Below are 16,347 nucleotides of genomic sequence, written 5' to 3' on the forward strand. Positions count from 1 at the left end.
GCGATGGCCCATATGAGGCCTGATCTGTACGATTGACGAGAAAAGGACCGAGAGAGAGAGAGAGAGAAGTGCGAGCAGGAGGCGTCGTCGCATGAGAGATGGTGTACGTCACCGCCAGCTCGCGAGAAAAGAGGTCGTGTTGCGCGGAGTTTTCGAGTTTTGTTTGGACGCCGCGCTTCGATGCACCTGTCCAACGCCAAAATGACAGCAGCAAAGACAGCGGCTGGCGAGCGGATTCCGGCGTCTGAGCCGTTGTGTCTTGCTGTCCGCAAGCCTCGTCGGCGGTGAGGATGGAGGCCCGCCTGCTGGCCCCTGTACCTCTCTTGTGCTACCTCCTCCATCTTCCCGCTTTTTTGCTCGTCAACGAACGCCCTTAGCCGAGCTCCTCGAATCCTCCTAACAACCCTCTCGCTTTTCCTGCGATCCTCGTCGGCTCTTGTTCTCCTTGTTGACCGCATCAAGACGGACCTCGTGTCGAGCCGTACAGAAGTGTTCCGCGCTCTCGACGCCTCTCGACCATTCGGCAATCCAAGTTCCATCGTTGTTCGGAAACCGCATCGCTTCGGAGCGCTCTGGCACATGCATCGTACACCGTTCGCCTGACCCTCTTCACCGCTTCCAGCGTGACACCCTGCCTTCCCTTCTGCCATCATAGACCCGATTGGAGGCAAGACAGCGATGCCTTCTTCCGCTCGTCCATCATCTAGATCGCCTCCCTCCTCGCAACCAGCTGCCACCTCGCAAAAGTCTCCCCTCCGTTCCTCGCCGGATCCCCTCTCCTACCAGTCGCACGGCTCGACACCACCGTCTTCCGTCTCGCACTCCCGGGTTGCGAACGGCAAATCTCGAGCATTGACACGGCAGCCCCCCGCCGACTCGGAGCAGGACTCGACGTCGCTCGACGATTTCTACGACGACGACGACGAGCAGGACTACTACCAAGGCGAGCGAGACGGCGACGCACGTCGGCCGTTCCTGCAGCAACGAAGCAGCACCTCGTCGAGTCTGCGCAAGAGCCGTCCCAACACCAAACGGTCCAATTCGATCAAGATGAAGCGCTCCAATTCGCATAGACTCGCAGATCAGTACAAGGACGACGAGGCGACGGCCAAGGCGAATGGCAACGACGGCAATCGCGCCGCTTCGCCGAGCAGCTCGAGTCCGCGCGGCACCTCGTCGAGTGGCGGCGGAGAAGTCTCGCGCGGTCCCAAGGATGTCACGTTCGACGACATCTTTGATCCGACCAAGACGCTGCGCGAGAACAAGTCGATGATGATCTCGGCGGAGCTCGACCGCATGGGCATGGGCAAGTATCAGATCTGCATCTGGGTGCTGTGCGGATGCGGGTACTTTATCGACCTGCTGTGGGCGCAGGCATTGGGTTTGATCGTAACGCAGGTGGCATACGAATTCAATGTCGAGGGCAATACCGGTGTGCTCTCGACTGCCTTCAACACGGGCCTGACGGTGGGCGCCTTCTTCTTTGGCTTTGCCGTCGATGTGGTGGGCAGAAGATGGAGTTTCTACCTCACCACCTTTATAGCCTCGGTGTTCGGTATTGCCAGCGGCGGCGCACGCAGCTTCGATATGCTGTGTGTTCTTTCGGCACTTATTGGCTTCGGTATCGGCGGCAATATCCCCATCGACGCTACGATCACGCTCGAGTTTTTGCCCACAAACCGCCGCTTCCTGGTCGCCGCGCTGTCCATCTTCCAGCCCATCGGCGTGCTAGTGTGTTCAGGCATCGCCTATGGCCTCATTCCGAAATACGCCTGCGAATCGGCAGATCCATGCCCTCGATCGAGCAACATGGGGTGGCGCTACACGCTATACACGCTAGGCTGCATCACTTGGCTGATTTTCGTGGCTCGGTTTTTCGTATTTTCATTCCGAGAGTCGCCGCAGTACCTGCTCGCGCGAGGAAACGACGCCAAGGCGCTCAAGATCATCCAGCAGATCCTGCACACCAACAAGAGCAAGCTGGAGCCTCTGTTCACGCAGGACGACTTCCGGGAGGCAGCGAGGCGGATCGCCGAGCACGAAGGCAGGGCGTATAATGCCGAGGAGGAGGAAGAGCAGGAGGGCCTGCATGCCGGCGGTCGCAAGACGTCGCGATGGGAATCGTCCAAGAAGTCGGCCAAGGAGATGGCGTCGCTCTTCCTCAACGCCAAGACACTGTTCCGAAACAGAACAATGTCCAGAGTGACGACAATCATCTGGGTGACGTTCATTGCCGACTTTTGGGGCTTCACCTTGGCCGGCTTCTACTTGCCGCAGATCCTCCGCCTCAAAGGAGCGCAATTGGACGAGTCGATCGAGACAACCTATCGAAACTATATTCTGGTCTACTTCCCTGGCATCTTTGCGGTCGCTTTCGGTGCCGCCATGATCGAAGTACCCAAACTGGGCAGGCAATGGGCGATGGTGGCGTCGTCGGCCTTGATGGCCGTCTCCTTCTTCTTGTTCACTGTCGTGAACTCGCAAGCTGGATCAATCGGCTTCAATGCGATGGAGTACTTCTTCCAGTCCTTCTTCAACTCGATCCTCTACGCCTTCGTACCAGAAATCTACCCATCGGAGGTGAGAGGGACAGCGTCAGGACTAGCATCGACGCTGGGTCGTTTGTCGAGTATCGTGGCTCCCCTGGCCGCGGATCCGCTGTTCAGAGACCAGACCGAGCTGCAGGCGAAACACGTTCTGTACCTAGCAGGCAGCATCACGTTGATCTGCCCGGTTGCGTTGGCCTTCTTGCCATACGATACGAGAGGGATGAGGGTATACTGAAGATCGATGCTTCCCTCGGCACAAAATCCCGACGATTACGATTATTGCATTGCTCCAATCCATACACGAATAGCATACTCGGATACTAGTACATCTCCTGTGCCTCCCGGAACGTCGCTTGTGTGATGTTGTGAGCCAAGAAAGGCCTGAACAGGTCGAGGAAGATCGAGGGGGAGGAGAAGGGGGTCATGGATCCCAAGTGAGCGGACATTGTGGCGCGTATTATGCAGGGTCCTTCTTCTGCAGGGCTCCGCAGCGGCGAACAATGCCGAGATGCTGATGAAATTTACCGAAGAGGCCCAAGCTCGTGCGTTCGGACAAGCCGTCAATGTGATCATGTGAGCAGTCAGCGTGAGAAGATCGATCGGATGGAATCCGTTCATGTGAGCGAGTTGGTTGGGCCGATGACGAGCGTAGGAAGGGACTCAACCAGCCTGTCGGATGACAGCCTTAAGCACGGACAAAGGACCGATGGCCTGGTGTGAGTTGCGTGCACCGTCGAGACGCCCGACTTTCTGTGCTTGCCCGATCCAAGGGTGCTCGCAGCTCAGTAGACACACGGGGAACCACAGCGGCTGCTTCGGATCGTCCGCCGGGGCGGTGCATGCCGATCTGAGGGCGTCGTTCAGTTGGACCTCGACTGGTCAGCTGGACGCTTGCGGTGGTCACTGCTCGCAAAGAGAGCTGCCGTTGCAAGACCATCATGCACCATCTCATTTGACCTGTTCAGCGACCTCTACGCAAGTCGGCTGAGCGGGAAGCATGGCTTCGTTTTGATCAGACTTGCATCTCGCTAACGGCTTCGTACCTACGGCTAGGCTGTCATCGAAGCGCAGAAGCATGATAGGCTCTTTCCAGGAAAATGGCAGGAAGGCCAACGTGGCCGGTCGAGCGAGGAGGTGCCAAAAGACGGGCGCGATTGAACCAGGCCAGGCGTGACCCATCCCATCGGGCTTCGCGATCGACTGTTGTCGGTTCTGTCACGCTTAACTGACAGACAGACATGTCATGTCACTGGACTTTCAACAGTGGGAGAAAGACTCGGTCTACTCGAACGTCGAGTTGAGCCGACCAAACCAAATGCGGTGCCACAATTAGATGGAAGCAAAGTGTCGCGGGATGCACCGGCAATCCCAATTAGGATCAACATGCATGGCAAGCCGCTGCTTGGAGAATGCTCCGCCGATCTCAGACCATGGCATTGCTTGGCACGCTATGCTTGCCGGTTGGTTCGAGTGCGGAGTCGATGTTCCAGGGCGTTGGCATCGACCCAAAGTTTGACACATATTTGTTCTGGGCAAGGAGCCAAAATTCGAGTCAGGGGCAGGCTCGGTGCCTGACTGCTGCGGCTCAATTCTGAGCAAAGTCTCAGCAGGAAACATGACATTGCAAATTCAGACAGAGCCATTGATCGAATGCGGATGCATGCCATCCTGCCATGACTGAGCAAAGGACGGACATCTGCTAGACGTCTTGGGCAAGCATCCTGGCCGGAATCGACCCAACGGCAAGCACAATTGATAAGCGCCCGCCGAAGGCAGATGGGGAAGCAGAAGAGCGCCTTGGCGCGTGGGAGGGGCCGATTTGACATGCCGCTTGACTGCTCGCTTGGACGATCCTGTCGATTCATGCATTGGCCGCACGACGCGCTGTCACCCTAAGCAAGACAGGCGGAGTGCCGGATGTGCCGGATGTGCCAGATGGATGGGTGATTGAATGAGAGCGGCAGTCGACTCTCAGAAGCACCACGCGGCTGTGGGCCACAAAGAGAGATTCACGGCGAAAGCCTGTGTCTCGGTGGGGGAGCCAAGCCTTTTCGATTCCCAATTCGGTCTGAAGCCAGACAGCAAAAGGGCGTAAAAATGTTCGGAGTTGCAATAAATGCGCGCAGCGGCTCTCTTGATCAAGCAAAACGACGCGGGCTCAGGAACACCGGCAGCAGGCTGGCGGTACCAAAAATACGACTCCGTGATTTATGCCAAAGGGTGGTCTCACATGAGGAGGAGGAAAATCAGATCACAGCAGGGACAGAGCAGACAGGGTGCAGTACCATCGTATGGTCATTGTGGCTTTTTGCTCGTGCGGCTCCCGTTGTGAGCGCGGGAGAAGAGAATTCAAGGTCAGCTCTCGCCTCTCTTCTTGGAATTCATGCCGATCTCACGTTTCTCTCCTTCTCCTTTTGGCCTCTGGTCCTCCTCTGCCTTCTGGCTCCGTCGAGTTTTGCATCGGGGTGAAACTTGCCAAAGTCATCTTTCGATCCATTCATTCGGAATCCTGACTCAGTCAGTCCGACACACACATGGCAGCGTGAGTGTGAGTGACTGTTTGGGTGGTGATTTGGTGCGTGTGATTGTTTTAGCTCGGTTCCTGAGCCCTCTTTGGCCCTCTTTTGTTCTTCGTGCTCTCGCTCTCGGCGCTCGTCCCTGTCCGCTTGTGATCTCTGCGCCTCGCACCCACCGAGACGATCTTCTAGTCCCTCTGTAGGTGTGTGTATGCTCGACCCAATCTCAAGCTGTTCTTGTCTCTGCGGGCCCGTGTCCCACTTTAGGTGTGGTATTTTATCATTGAGTGGGACAAATTCTTATTTGTTTTGTTTTCAGCTGTGCGTGTGCTTGGTTCCTGATCCGCCCACCTGTTTCCGTCTTGTCATGCGCCCACGCCCGCTCACTGGTCAACCGTTCCTGTCCCTGTCCGAGTGCTCACTCAGTCCATGGCTTGGCTGCAATTTAGAACTGCGGGCTGCGCTCGAAATCCATTCTCCCTCTAGGCCCCTTCCTCTCACCCTTCCCTGCCGAAGACCAACTCCTCCTCCTCCTCCCTCTTGCCTCATCTGCAGGCAGGTGGACACTGCCTGCTCCATCCTCCATCCTCGAAGGGTTCGTTGTTCCTTATCGCCACTTTGACCCCCTCTTCACCTCATCCACCACCATCTATTCACCACTGCGCATCACTTGATCACCGACAAACTGCTTTCCCGACGTTGCTATTGCACCTTCGACCTCGATATCTAGACACATCCATCCTCCGATAGAAGATGGCATCGGCGCCAACAACAGCTCCCTATCCGACCTCCCATTTGCTTCCCGACCTGTCGAAAGCCTACATCGGCGCCGCACTCGATCCTCGCACCATCGCGGCCATCTCCTCCTCGTCCAACTCTTCCGGATCGGCCAATTCGCGGCCCAGAGCGGATCCCTCCAACATGACGTCCTCTGCGTCCTCGTCCTCGCAACCTTACCGAGACGCTTACAAGGAGTACAACAAGTTCTCATCAGCGTACAGCAAGCGCGTCGGAACCGCGTCTACAGCCAACAACTCGCGCACCGCCTTGATATCTGGTAACAATGCACAAGCACGCATGCCATCTTACGCCGGCGCATCACCACAACGCACCGTCGGGCAGGTGCAGAGTCGCGTCTATGGTCTCACACCAGATCTGCGCGACCCCACCTCTTCCACCGCCAACTCTCCAGCCGTCGATGATGCCACCCACATGGCGCGCCTGCTCAACGACCAAAAACCCAACTTCAGTGTCGAAGTGTTCGCCTCGGACTTCGATCACCGTGGCTACCCCGTCATCGCCGGTCGTGGCGCCACTGTGCGCGGTGTAGTTCGAATGTCCGCCGCAACCGGCTGCGACGTCAAGATGACCATCTCGGCGCACACCACCTCGGGCGCACCCGCAGCAACATGGCAAGGCATCGCCTTGGCGCCTTTCTCTGCCAGCGGCGAGAAAGCCGTCTTCGAGATCGAGGACCATCTCGTGGCCAATCACGACCTCGCCCGCCCACGTTCGACCTATGCGCCCAAGAACGAGGACACGTTGGAGGCTGCACAGGTGTCGGACGACGACATGGTGCTGCCCATTCCCTTCTCGGTGCAATTGCCATTGGGCAAGGCGACACGCTTCATCGATGGCGAAATGCAGGCCGTACCTGTAGCGCTTCCTCCCAGTTTCGAGATCAGTTCCAAGCATGCAGCACAGGAAAGGAGAGAAGTTCGATTGGCCACCAAGGGCAAGGCGAAGCTGCCTGCGGCCAAGGAGCTCCTCGAAAAGGGCTTCGAGAAAGTTTACCGCATCGGGTGCTACTATCAAGTCACATGGACGCTCCTCCGTCCCAACAACGACAAGTCGAAAAAGTCGTCCAGCAAGTCGGCAAAGGAGCCTGTCGAGGGAGACTCGCTCACTTTGCCTTTCATCTTCCTTGGCGAGCCTACCTCGATCCCGCCACACCCTCCCACATTGCCATCTATCATCAGCCCGGATGTCTTTCTGGACCAGAACACAACATTGGGCGATCAGTGGACCGTGCACCGATCGCAGGCCAAGTGGTCCGGCTCGCTGCTAAAAGCGCCCAAGAAGACGGTCGACCTGGAACTTCACCTGCCCAACCCGCCTGTACTGCAAGCGCCCTCGGTCCTGCCCGTCATGATCGTGCTTCGTCCCACCGACCCAACGTTGCTGTCGCAGGTGCGCACACGAGCGCCCAGCGAGACCTCAACCGCACCAGGATCGCCTGCCGTCGGACACGTCGATGATCCGATGGAGACGCTCTCCTCGCCCGATCTGTCCGTAGTAGGCTCGCCAATGACTGCCTCGTCGCCGCCTTCAAAGGAGCGCGATATCGACTCGGACTCCATCACCACCACACGCAGCATCATGTCGAGATTCCTCAAATCTTCTCAGAGCTCGAGTCGACTGTCCGGATCCACCGCGCGCAAGGGCCCTTCGAGCATCTTCAGCGGTCGACGCCCGAACACGGCACCCAGCTCCCACGGCAGTGGAGAGACGAGCGTCTCCAACGCCTTGACCGACCGCACGTTTGTAGCTGGGGGCGCTCTGCCCAACTTGGTCAGTCTCGTGTGTCTGTCGCTGATCCAGACCACGTTCAGCAGCAACGACAACATCAACGATGCGCCCGAGCATCGCAGGAAGCTGCTCTCCGTGGCGGACCTGGAGGAGGTGGACGTGCACGGATTGCTTCTCAGCTCCGATGGCTCCGGCTCCGGCAGTCAGGCTGGATCTCGACCTGGCTCGAGTCGATCGCCCGAGCAGATGGCGCACATCAACGAAGCGGCTGCAGCAGCCAAAGCGGCAGGCGTTCGTGTCTTGGTGGGCTCGCTCAAGGTGGCAGGCACCACTCCTCCCGGCTTCCGTTGCCATGGTCTCGAGGTCAAGTACGCACTCAAGGTGGATCTGCTCCCCGCAAACCGATCCGGTGGCAGCGAGGGAGTCGAAAAGGCGATGCGCGGTCTGGGACTGCACAACCGCAGCCGCAATTGGTCGGACGGGGTCAGCACGACGGCGTCGATGCACACGCAGACGCAGTTCACGTCGATCTCCAATGACGGCCTCAGTCCGCCTCCGACGCCGCCCAACGTCGCGACATCGTTGTTTGGCGAGCGTGGTCCCGCGAATCGAGCGCTCTCGCGGACCACGGGCAGCCGCAACACCTCGCCCTTGAGCGGCAATGGCGCTTACCCCAACGCGCAGACTATCGGCCTGGCCGTCTCGACCGCAGACGAGAGCGCTCTTCCTGCGGAACAGCCGGCTGCGGCGGAAGGCGAGGTGCGTGCGCCGGTCGCACCCTACCCCACCAACACCGCTTCGCCGCCCATGCCGACGCGTCAGCTGCTCGGCAAAACCGCACCGTCGATGTACGGATCCGCGGCGTCAACGCGCAGCGGATGGGGCGGCAGCGGCCAGTCGGTGTCGGACGCTTCTGGGTTCCAGAGCAGCATCTACATGTCCGAATGGGGCAGGGACCGCAAGACCGTTTCCAAGATCAACAAGACCATCGGCGAGATGTGGCTCGATATCAGGGTGGTGCGCGGCTACAATGCGTACTGAGCATCAACCCTGAAGGAGCTTCTGGCTCAATCCTTCGAGACAGGCTTCACATGACGGCCGGTGATGTTTTCTTCAGCTTCATCAGCTACCCTTTTTGTCACCGTTTACAAGTAGGCTCTTTGCCATGTGTTACGTTTAATACACTAATCTGATACTGTCACGAACGTAATTGAAGTGCGAAAGGCTCGACTGCATCGCACCTGAACGAGACGCGAGAAGTATGTCTGTGCGGATGTATCTGGCTGAAGGGGATGAGTGCGGAGTCGAGCTGTCGAGTTGCGTCAGAGGCTACTGCAGGCACGCGCACAGACGCTGCACCCTGATGCACAATTTCAGGGTCTCGACTGAGCCATTTCGACATGTCGAGCGACTCCGCCACCTGCCTCTCCTCTTCACCAACACAGCAGCCTGGCCGCCCCCAAGACACCGGCGAAGCCCCACGACACCATCATCCACTTCAGCGTGAGGACTGAGTCTCATCCAAGATTGGCCATCCTCGACGACGGCTCACAGAGGCCCACCGAGCAGCACTCAAGATGCCTCTCAACCCGCTAGACCTGCCGCTCCCGCTGGTGGTGGACAACCTGCTGCCCCTCCTGCCCAATCGGGACTTAGCCACGCTCCGCTCTGTCTCGCGGCACGCCAAGACGCTGGTCGAAGACGAAGTGTTGTGGCGCCGCAAGGTGCTTTCGGACTTCACATTCCCTCCTCACGCCTCAGCGCGCATGGGGGGCTGGTTCAACCTCTACTGCGGTCTCTCTAGTCCGCGGGTGTACGTGTGGGGGCAGTTGGACAACGGGCGGCTCGGCCTCGCTCAGCTACCCGCTCCGGTGAGGGAGGATGCAAGAGGCAGCGGTGGTGGCGTGCCCTACCCTGTCGAGCTCGAAAGTGTCGGTGCAAGCAGGATGTTGCACGGTGGTCAGGGGAGTGATGGGGAAGACAGAGTGGGGGCGGTGGTCGAGATCGTTGCGGGCGGATGGGGGTTTCATGCGCGAACGTCGACAGGGAGGGTGTGGTTCTGGGGCACCATGGACGGCGAGACGTTCGCAGGACCAGTGACGCCCATGAGGGACCCGGGGAAGATTGTACCTCACCCACAGCTGTTGGATGCCTTGCCACCCATCGCGGCTCTCTCGGGTGGACGATGTCATGCTGTAGCCCTGACAACCGAGAACAAGATCTTAGAGTGGAGGAGCTGGGGCACAGTGTGGGAGCATCAAGGCCTGGACGTGGCCGGAGAAGTGACGCAGCTCGAAGCAGGCTGGTCCTTCACCGCTCTCCTCACCCACGACGGGGCGGTATGGGTATGGTACAGCGACTGGAGCGCCGATGCCTTCACCCGCACCTACTACGCGGGCAACCCCAGAGCGGCAATGATGCACGCCGAGCCGGTCGGTCACGAGGGCCGCACGGTCTTCACCGTCGATGTGACGCCCGTCCAACTGCCACCCCTCACTCCTCCAACAGACGCAGATGTGCAGGACAGAATCATCCAGATTGCGGCCGGAGAAGACTTCCTCATCGCCCTCACCGCAACCGGCCAATTGTATCGCATGGACCTGCACCTACCACCACCCACCTCGGAAGACCATCTTCTCAGGCGACGCATTCTGGAGGCGCGCGACGATCCGGACGATCGCGACCTCGATGCCCGAGTACACGCCGCACTCATGGGTCGATATCTGCGCACGCGCGCCACCTGGGAGCGTCTGTCCGCATTCGAAGACCCCACATCTTCACCGGCCTTCGATCCAGCGTGGCTGTACGCCCCTGGCGCAGACGGAAAGTCGACCGTGGGCAAAGTCTCGCACATCTCTGCGCACTTTCGGCGGTTTGTCGCGTTTCTGCCCACCCACACTCCGGGCGCAGATGGGGAAGCGGGGACGCTGGTTCTGCTCGGCACGCCGTCGGGGAAGGAGCCCGAGCTGATACCCGAACTGCAGTGTAGGGGCGTGATCAAGGTCACTATGGGCGACTACCACTATGGCGCGCTAACGGAGAGGGGGGAGATTCTGACCTGGGGAGCGTTTAGCAAGGGGGCGTTGGGGAATTGGGCTCCTCCCTGGGCGCCCGTGGCGAACGAGAGCAGGCCGTACGACCCTGGCAACGTGGAGGAGCAGGGGGACGAAGGCGAGCGCGGGTGGCTGGACAACCTCATCCCGCTGCCGCGCATTTTTAGAGGACCGATGCAGCCCAGGATTGGGTTCGCGGGGAGAGGAAGGGTGCAGCGATCATCAGCGGGAAGAGGGCAGGTGAGGGAGGGACAGAGTCAGGCGGATGTTGCTACGCCAACTGTGGTCAACGTTCACCCACAGGGACAGGGGAAGGGCACACCGTTCGCTTTCGACATCGCGTTTGCTGGTTGGCATAGCAGCGCCCTCGTCATGGACGCTCCCGTCGCATCGGCTGAGGGTGAGTAGGGATGCAATCTTAGACAAGGCCACAAGCACGGACGAGGAGGTGTTTCAGAGGGGTGTATGTGTGTGTGATTTCGGTTGTTGCAAAGAACATCAATGAGATTCGAGATGTGTGGTATCTAGAGCGATAAGCTAAGCAAGCTGCGTGACCGTCGTCGAGCCCCTTCCCTGTCCAGGCGGGAGCGTCGGCTCGGTCGAACATCGCACATGCACCTTGTCCTGCGTCTGACTAGCCGTGACGACGGGATTGGTGCGCGTGAGGAGCTTATCGTAGAAGCCTGCGCCGGGATGCTCGCTCGTCGGCGTGGTGGTGGCGGTGTTGACGGTCGACGAGGCGGTGCTGTCGGTGTGCGCGGTTGACGAGCTGGGCGTGTGGCTGTTGTAGGCGGCGGGCAGGTGGACCGCGGTATCTGGCAGCGTGAGCGGCAAGGTAGTGTGAAAGCGTCGTTCGGTGGCGGGAGGATGGTTGGTGTCAGAGCGGCTGCGGTCGAGGTTCCCGCGGTGAGAGTCGTCTCGGTTGGGTCCGCCTCGACTGTCGTCGCCGTGACCGTTGCCGTTGTTATCGCCGCCAGTGTTGCCCTCGTTGCGCCTGTCCCCGGTGCCGCCAGCGCCTGCGTCCGGTCCATCGTCGCCACCATCCGCCCCTTCGACTCCTCCAACACTCTCGTCGTCACCCTCCTCGCCCGCCTCCTCGCCCCTCGTCTGGCTCAACCGCGTCAGCGTAGCCAACAGGCTACTCATGTACCCGTATCCGGCCGTCAACCCGCCTCGTCCCGTCCTCGCCAGCATCGCCGTCACCACGTACACGATCTTGTGGATCAAACTCAGCCCATTACTCGCCAGCGCGTCCAGCGGTAAACTGTTGAAGACTCTCAACATGTTGGCCGCCGCATCCTGCCACAGCTCGCCCTGGATGTCTTCTGGCGCACTGGTGAGCGCCGACGGGTGATGCAACTTGAGCTCGTTGATGCGCATCGAGATGAGCTCGCGGTACTCCGTGACAAGGAAGCGAATGAGCGATTCGGTGGTCACGATGTTGGCGTGCATCGTGCACATGGGCGACAGGATCGGGGTCGATTCGGGCGGCGGGGAGGGACGGAAGACGTTGACCAGGTCCATCATCGTCAGGCCGCCGCTGTTGGGGTCATTCTCGCGCTGGGTGGACGGCATGCCGGACGAACGCGGCGTGCTCGAGCTGCGCGCGTCGGCAGGGTTGGGCAGCCCATCGCGGCTGAACGTCTCGGCTGGCCAGGGCCACGATGACGAGCCACTGAGGTGATCGCCCAAGGCGGTCTGAGTGGCCGGATCGAATCCGATCGCCTGCAACAGCGGCGCTTGGCCGGGCGTAGCAACACTGTCGAGCGTCGGCAAAGCACTGCCTGGCCGACGCACTGGTTCGGGCGGCGAATGCGTATACACCGGCTTCCTCAGCTCTTCGGGCATCTCGTCGATCGCCCTCTGGAGTCGGCGCAGCACGTCCGCCAGATAGCGGATCCTCGACCTTGCCACGCCGAGATCGTCAACGGGGAACCTTCGGTCGCGACGATACGACTCGAGCAGCTCGAGCATCACCTGGTGCAGCCGCGTCACGGTCAGAAAACCGGAGAGAACGCTCGAGAAGCGCTGCGGATGGCCTGGGTCCGCCAACGCCTCCTCGGTCACCGCGAGCGGCAGATCCACACACGCATCGATGGCGTGAATCAGCGCCGGCCCATCCTGCAGCATGGCGATCGTCGTCGAGCTGCCGTGCAGCACCCAGAACATGCGTTTGCGCAGCTCATTGTTGACCGCGTTCGCCGTTGGCGCCCGGTAGTGCGCGAACGAGGAAGCATCAAGGCCATAGGGCGCGGCGGATCGCCCGCCGTCGTTCTTGCGCTCGTCGTGCAGGCCGAGCGTGAAAGCGACCTGCACGGCTTCTGCCAGCACAGCATTGGCGGCGTTGACTTTGCCTACGGTGCCGAGGTAGATGTGGTCGCAGTAGAGCGTGTTGACGTGCAGCAGCTGCGGAGGGTCATACCTGCGAGGCTGCATCTGGCGCGAGGTAAGGTGGCAGATGCGATGCAGCCTGCGGTAGACAGACCAAGGCGCTGGGATGACCGTCCTCGGGCACTGGATCAGGGTGTACGAGGTGAGACTGAGCACGAAGGCGAGGAAGGCCTCGTCGCGCTCGTCTCTGCGGTTCAGCAGATCGTGGCTGAACGTGGGTCGATCTACGATAGGCAGGAGGGGCCACAGGTAGTGGAAGTAGAGCGAGACGATGGCCAAGAAGGTCTGACGCGGAGCGATGTCTTCCAGCGATCGCGGTCGAAGCACAGGCTCGCAGGCCGTGGTCGAGTGACCTGCCCTATCCTTGCCCTTGCGGCCGGAGCCGGTGGTTGCAGCGCCAGAGCCGACCCTTGTGTCTGCGTTTGCAGAAGGGCTGTAAGATCTTCCATGTTGCCGTTGCTGTCCGTGCTGCTGGGACGACTGAGGCTGCTGCTGCGGGTGGTGGCGGTGCTGCTGGTGGAGACGCGATGCCAAGTGACCGCTGACCTGTGTCGAAGGCGCCGACGCGGTCATGGGCGAGTGCATTCGCGAGAAAGATGGAATCTGGAGCGGATGCGGCGTCGCCCGACCCTCGCTACCAACGAGACCGGCTATGGCGTCGAAGGCGTGCATTTGGTCCACAGTCGAGGGTGCCTGCACCTGAGCCTGTGGAGCGTGTGTGTGGCCTCGCGAATGCGACTGCGCAAGCGAAGCAAGCGGTGCTCCAGAACGAGAGCTGCCTGCATCCGAACGGGGCGGCCCATGCCACGAAGACGAGCCAGCGTAGCTTCCAGGGGTAGCGGCAGATGCGTTGGACATGCTCATGGACGGCGACGGGCCTGATAGGTTGGCGAGGTTCGGGGTCGACATATCGAAGGGCGAGGCACCGGGCATGCCAGGGAATTGACCGGGAGTCATGGCGAGCATCGAGTTGTTGAGGTAGGCGTCGAAGTTGGTGACGCCACCAAAGGACGACGAACGCGTCTGTTGGCCGGCATCTATGTTGGAGGGGATGTTTTGGGCTGCGAGTTCACGATACCAACTGTCGTCCGCTGGTGAGTGGGTGGATGCGTCCTGCTGGGAGTGCGGCGATGGGCCTCCGAATCGAGACGAAGGCGTGTTGGCGGCGACAGCAGCTGTCGAAGCTTGGGAGCGCGACGATGGCGTTGCTGCGGAGTGGGCATGAGACGATGCTTTGGCCTGTGCCTCTGCTTCACGCCTCGCCGTCTTTGCGAACGAGCTCTGTGGACCGGGTCGCTTGGGAATGTAGTCGAAGGTGCACTTTGCGTCGATGGCACGGCACTGGACGCACCGGCTGTCAGCTGCAGCGTCCGGACCATCGACCGGAAGACGGACACATTTGATCTTGCGAGAGCGGCAGGTATCGCAGGACTGAGGACGCTTTCGTTTGGCGGCCAGCTGTGCGTCTGATTCGAGCCTGGCGTCGTCGACGCTGCGCTTGCTGGGATCACCGCCAGCCATGACGAAAGGGGACGAGGTCGAGCTTTGCGGCGACATGGTTGGTGGGAGCAGTAAAAGGGGATCGGAGGACGTTGTCGTGTGGTTCTGAAGAGGAAGATGAGGTGCACACTACGGAGAGCCTCAAGCAAGGTGCATGGTTCCAGGAAGAACTCGAAATGTCGCGAAAGGTTGCTGCGTCGATCGTGATTGTCGAGGGATCAGGGCGACGAAGACAGAAGGACGCCAGCGATGGAGCAGATGAAATCGAGCGTGGCTGTAAAGAAAGGGGTTGTCGGGATTCGATTAAGTCGGAAGCGTGGCAGCGGCAAGGCGATCGGAAATGCGAAGACGGCGCGAAGAAATGGTCGTCTGTCGGGAACGGCTAACAGTCCAGACTAGCTTGCAAAGGATGATGCGGCTATGGGCTGTAGATCGGCTAGATGTCTTGAGCGTTGCTCTGCCAGGTGTCTGGCGTTGCGATGTGTCGAAGCGCGAGTGAGGTTTCGAGGGGGTGTGTTGCGTCAAGACCAGAGACGGGCAGAGATGCAGCAGAAAGAAGAATGAATCCGCGGATGAATCTGAGTGCGCCAGCAGCGGCGCAGAAGCGAGTCGAACGATGAGAGACAATGGCGTTGAGCTAGAGTGGTACCTCAGGATGAGATGCAGGACGATGCAAGGTAGTGGAAGTCGGTTTGCCGGATGACGAGATGAGAGGAGGAGAGTGCAAACTGATCAGATCAGATACGATGCGATGCGATGAGAAACTGTCATCAGCTTCGACGCGAGAGAGGCCAGAGGAGAAAAGGCCGGGACGTGCATGCATGCAAATAGACTACGTCGCCTCGCCAAGGCCGATGATCCTTGAGCTTGCTTGTCACCAGACTTGGTTCGTCTGTGTAGGCAGCTGAGCTTGTTTGTCGAGAAAAAGGCGAAGGTTCGGTGGACAAGATTGGATAGGGTCTCACTTGCGCGTTTGAGCCAACAAGATCAGCCAAACCCTGACGTTTGGGGCAGACCGAGCGCGTGCCGGCCCAGCTGCAGAGTTTCCGATTTGAATCGAAATATTGAAAGGAAAGAAAAAATTCCTTTCCTTCCATGGCCACGTGAGCGAAGTCGACCTTTGATCTTGTTGCGCAGAGACATCTGCTTGGCTCCCTGTAGGACTATGGCTCATGCCAACAGCGACACGGCTGTCTAGTCTACCATACACCCCGAGCAAGGAGGTCTCCAGATGCGGTGAGAATGCATGCCTGCGAGAATCCAAGCAGAGAGCAGGGTCATCCGCACTTCGCTTCGATATTAGCCCTTCGGCAGAGCATCGCGCGACGTGCTGATTCTTTTGGACCAACGGCGTGGGAAAAAATTGGGCTGCTTCGTGAGCCGTTCGGCACTCTTCCGACTACGCCTTGCGTCCCTCTTTCGAGATTGAGTCTCCGCGCGAGAGTACTCCGACGGGCCAACTCCAACATCAGCGCCATGACAATAGAGCGGAGACGGTCCTCTGACGAGGCCTGGCAGCGAGCCAACAATGATCAGGCAGAGCAGCAGAATTGAGAGGGATCGAGCCATTCTTCCAAATCTGGAGTTCTTCTTGGACCGGGGCCTCGGCTGGCAAATCTGTTTCCGAGATCGATAATGGATGATCTGCGGTGCTGCTGGCTGGTGCCTTGCCTAAGCGCTCGGCTGGCTTTGTTTCGGTCGCGTGCGGTTTTTCCCAAATTCGAAAGAGGGGCCGTGGCAAGTCGAGAAGGTCAAAAAAGAGAGAAGATCGTCCAGCTTCGTCGTCGTCTGAGGGCGAATTGTCTCCAC

General features: G+C 59.6%; 4 protein-coding genes across 4 annotated transcripts; 3 read left to right on the top strand and 1 right to left on the bottom strand.

Annotated features, from left to right (window-relative positions):
• Positions 1-678: 678 nt before the first annotated feature.
• PSEUBRA_003380 (Major facilitator superfamily) lies at positions 679-2,784 on the top strand (the record flags this gene model as incomplete). Its single annotated transcript, XM_059465032.1, has 1 exon — positions 679-2,784. The coding sequence occupies one exon, from the start codon at positions 679-681 to the stop codon at positions 2,782-2,784; it is 2,106 nt and encodes a 701-aa protein (XP_059320653.1).
• Positions 2,785-5,818: 3,034 nt separating this feature from the next.
• On the top strand, positions 5,819-8,635 carry PSEUBRA_003381 (uncharacterized protein; the record flags this gene model as incomplete). Its single annotated transcript, XM_016436483.2, has 1 exon — positions 5,819-8,635. One exon carries the CDS (start codon positions 5,819-5,821, stop codon positions 8,633-8,635), a length of 2,817 nt encoding a protein of 938 aa, XP_016292201.2.
• A 536-nt stretch (positions 8,636-9,171) lies between these two features.
• On the top strand, positions 9,172-11,055 carry PSEUBRA_003382 (F-box domain protein; the record flags this gene model as incomplete). The annotated part of the gene is made up of 1 exon (XM_016436478.1): positions 9,172-11,055. The coding sequence occupies one exon, from the start codon at positions 9,172-9,174 to the stop codon at positions 11,053-11,055; it is 1,884 nt and encodes a 627-aa protein (XP_016292202.1).
• A 129-nt stretch (positions 11,056-11,184) lies between these two features.
• Positions 11,185-14,595, bottom strand: PSEUBRA_003383 (uncharacterized protein; the record flags this gene model as incomplete). Its single annotated transcript, XM_059465034.1, has 1 exon — positions 11,185-14,595. The coding sequence occupies one exon, from the start codon at positions 14,593-14,595 to the stop codon at positions 11,185-11,187; it is 3,411 nt and encodes a 1,136-aa protein (XP_059320654.1).
• Positions 14,596-16,347: the final 1,752 nt, after the last annotated feature.

This window comes from Kalmanozyma brasiliensis (genome assembly GCF_000497045.1).
Source record: "Kalmanozyma brasiliensis GHG001 unplaced genomic scaffold PSEUBRA_SCAF21, whole genome shotgun sequence".
NCBI lineage: Eukaryota > Fungi > Basidiomycota > Ustilaginomycetes > Ustilaginales > Kalmanozyma > Kalmanozyma brasiliensis.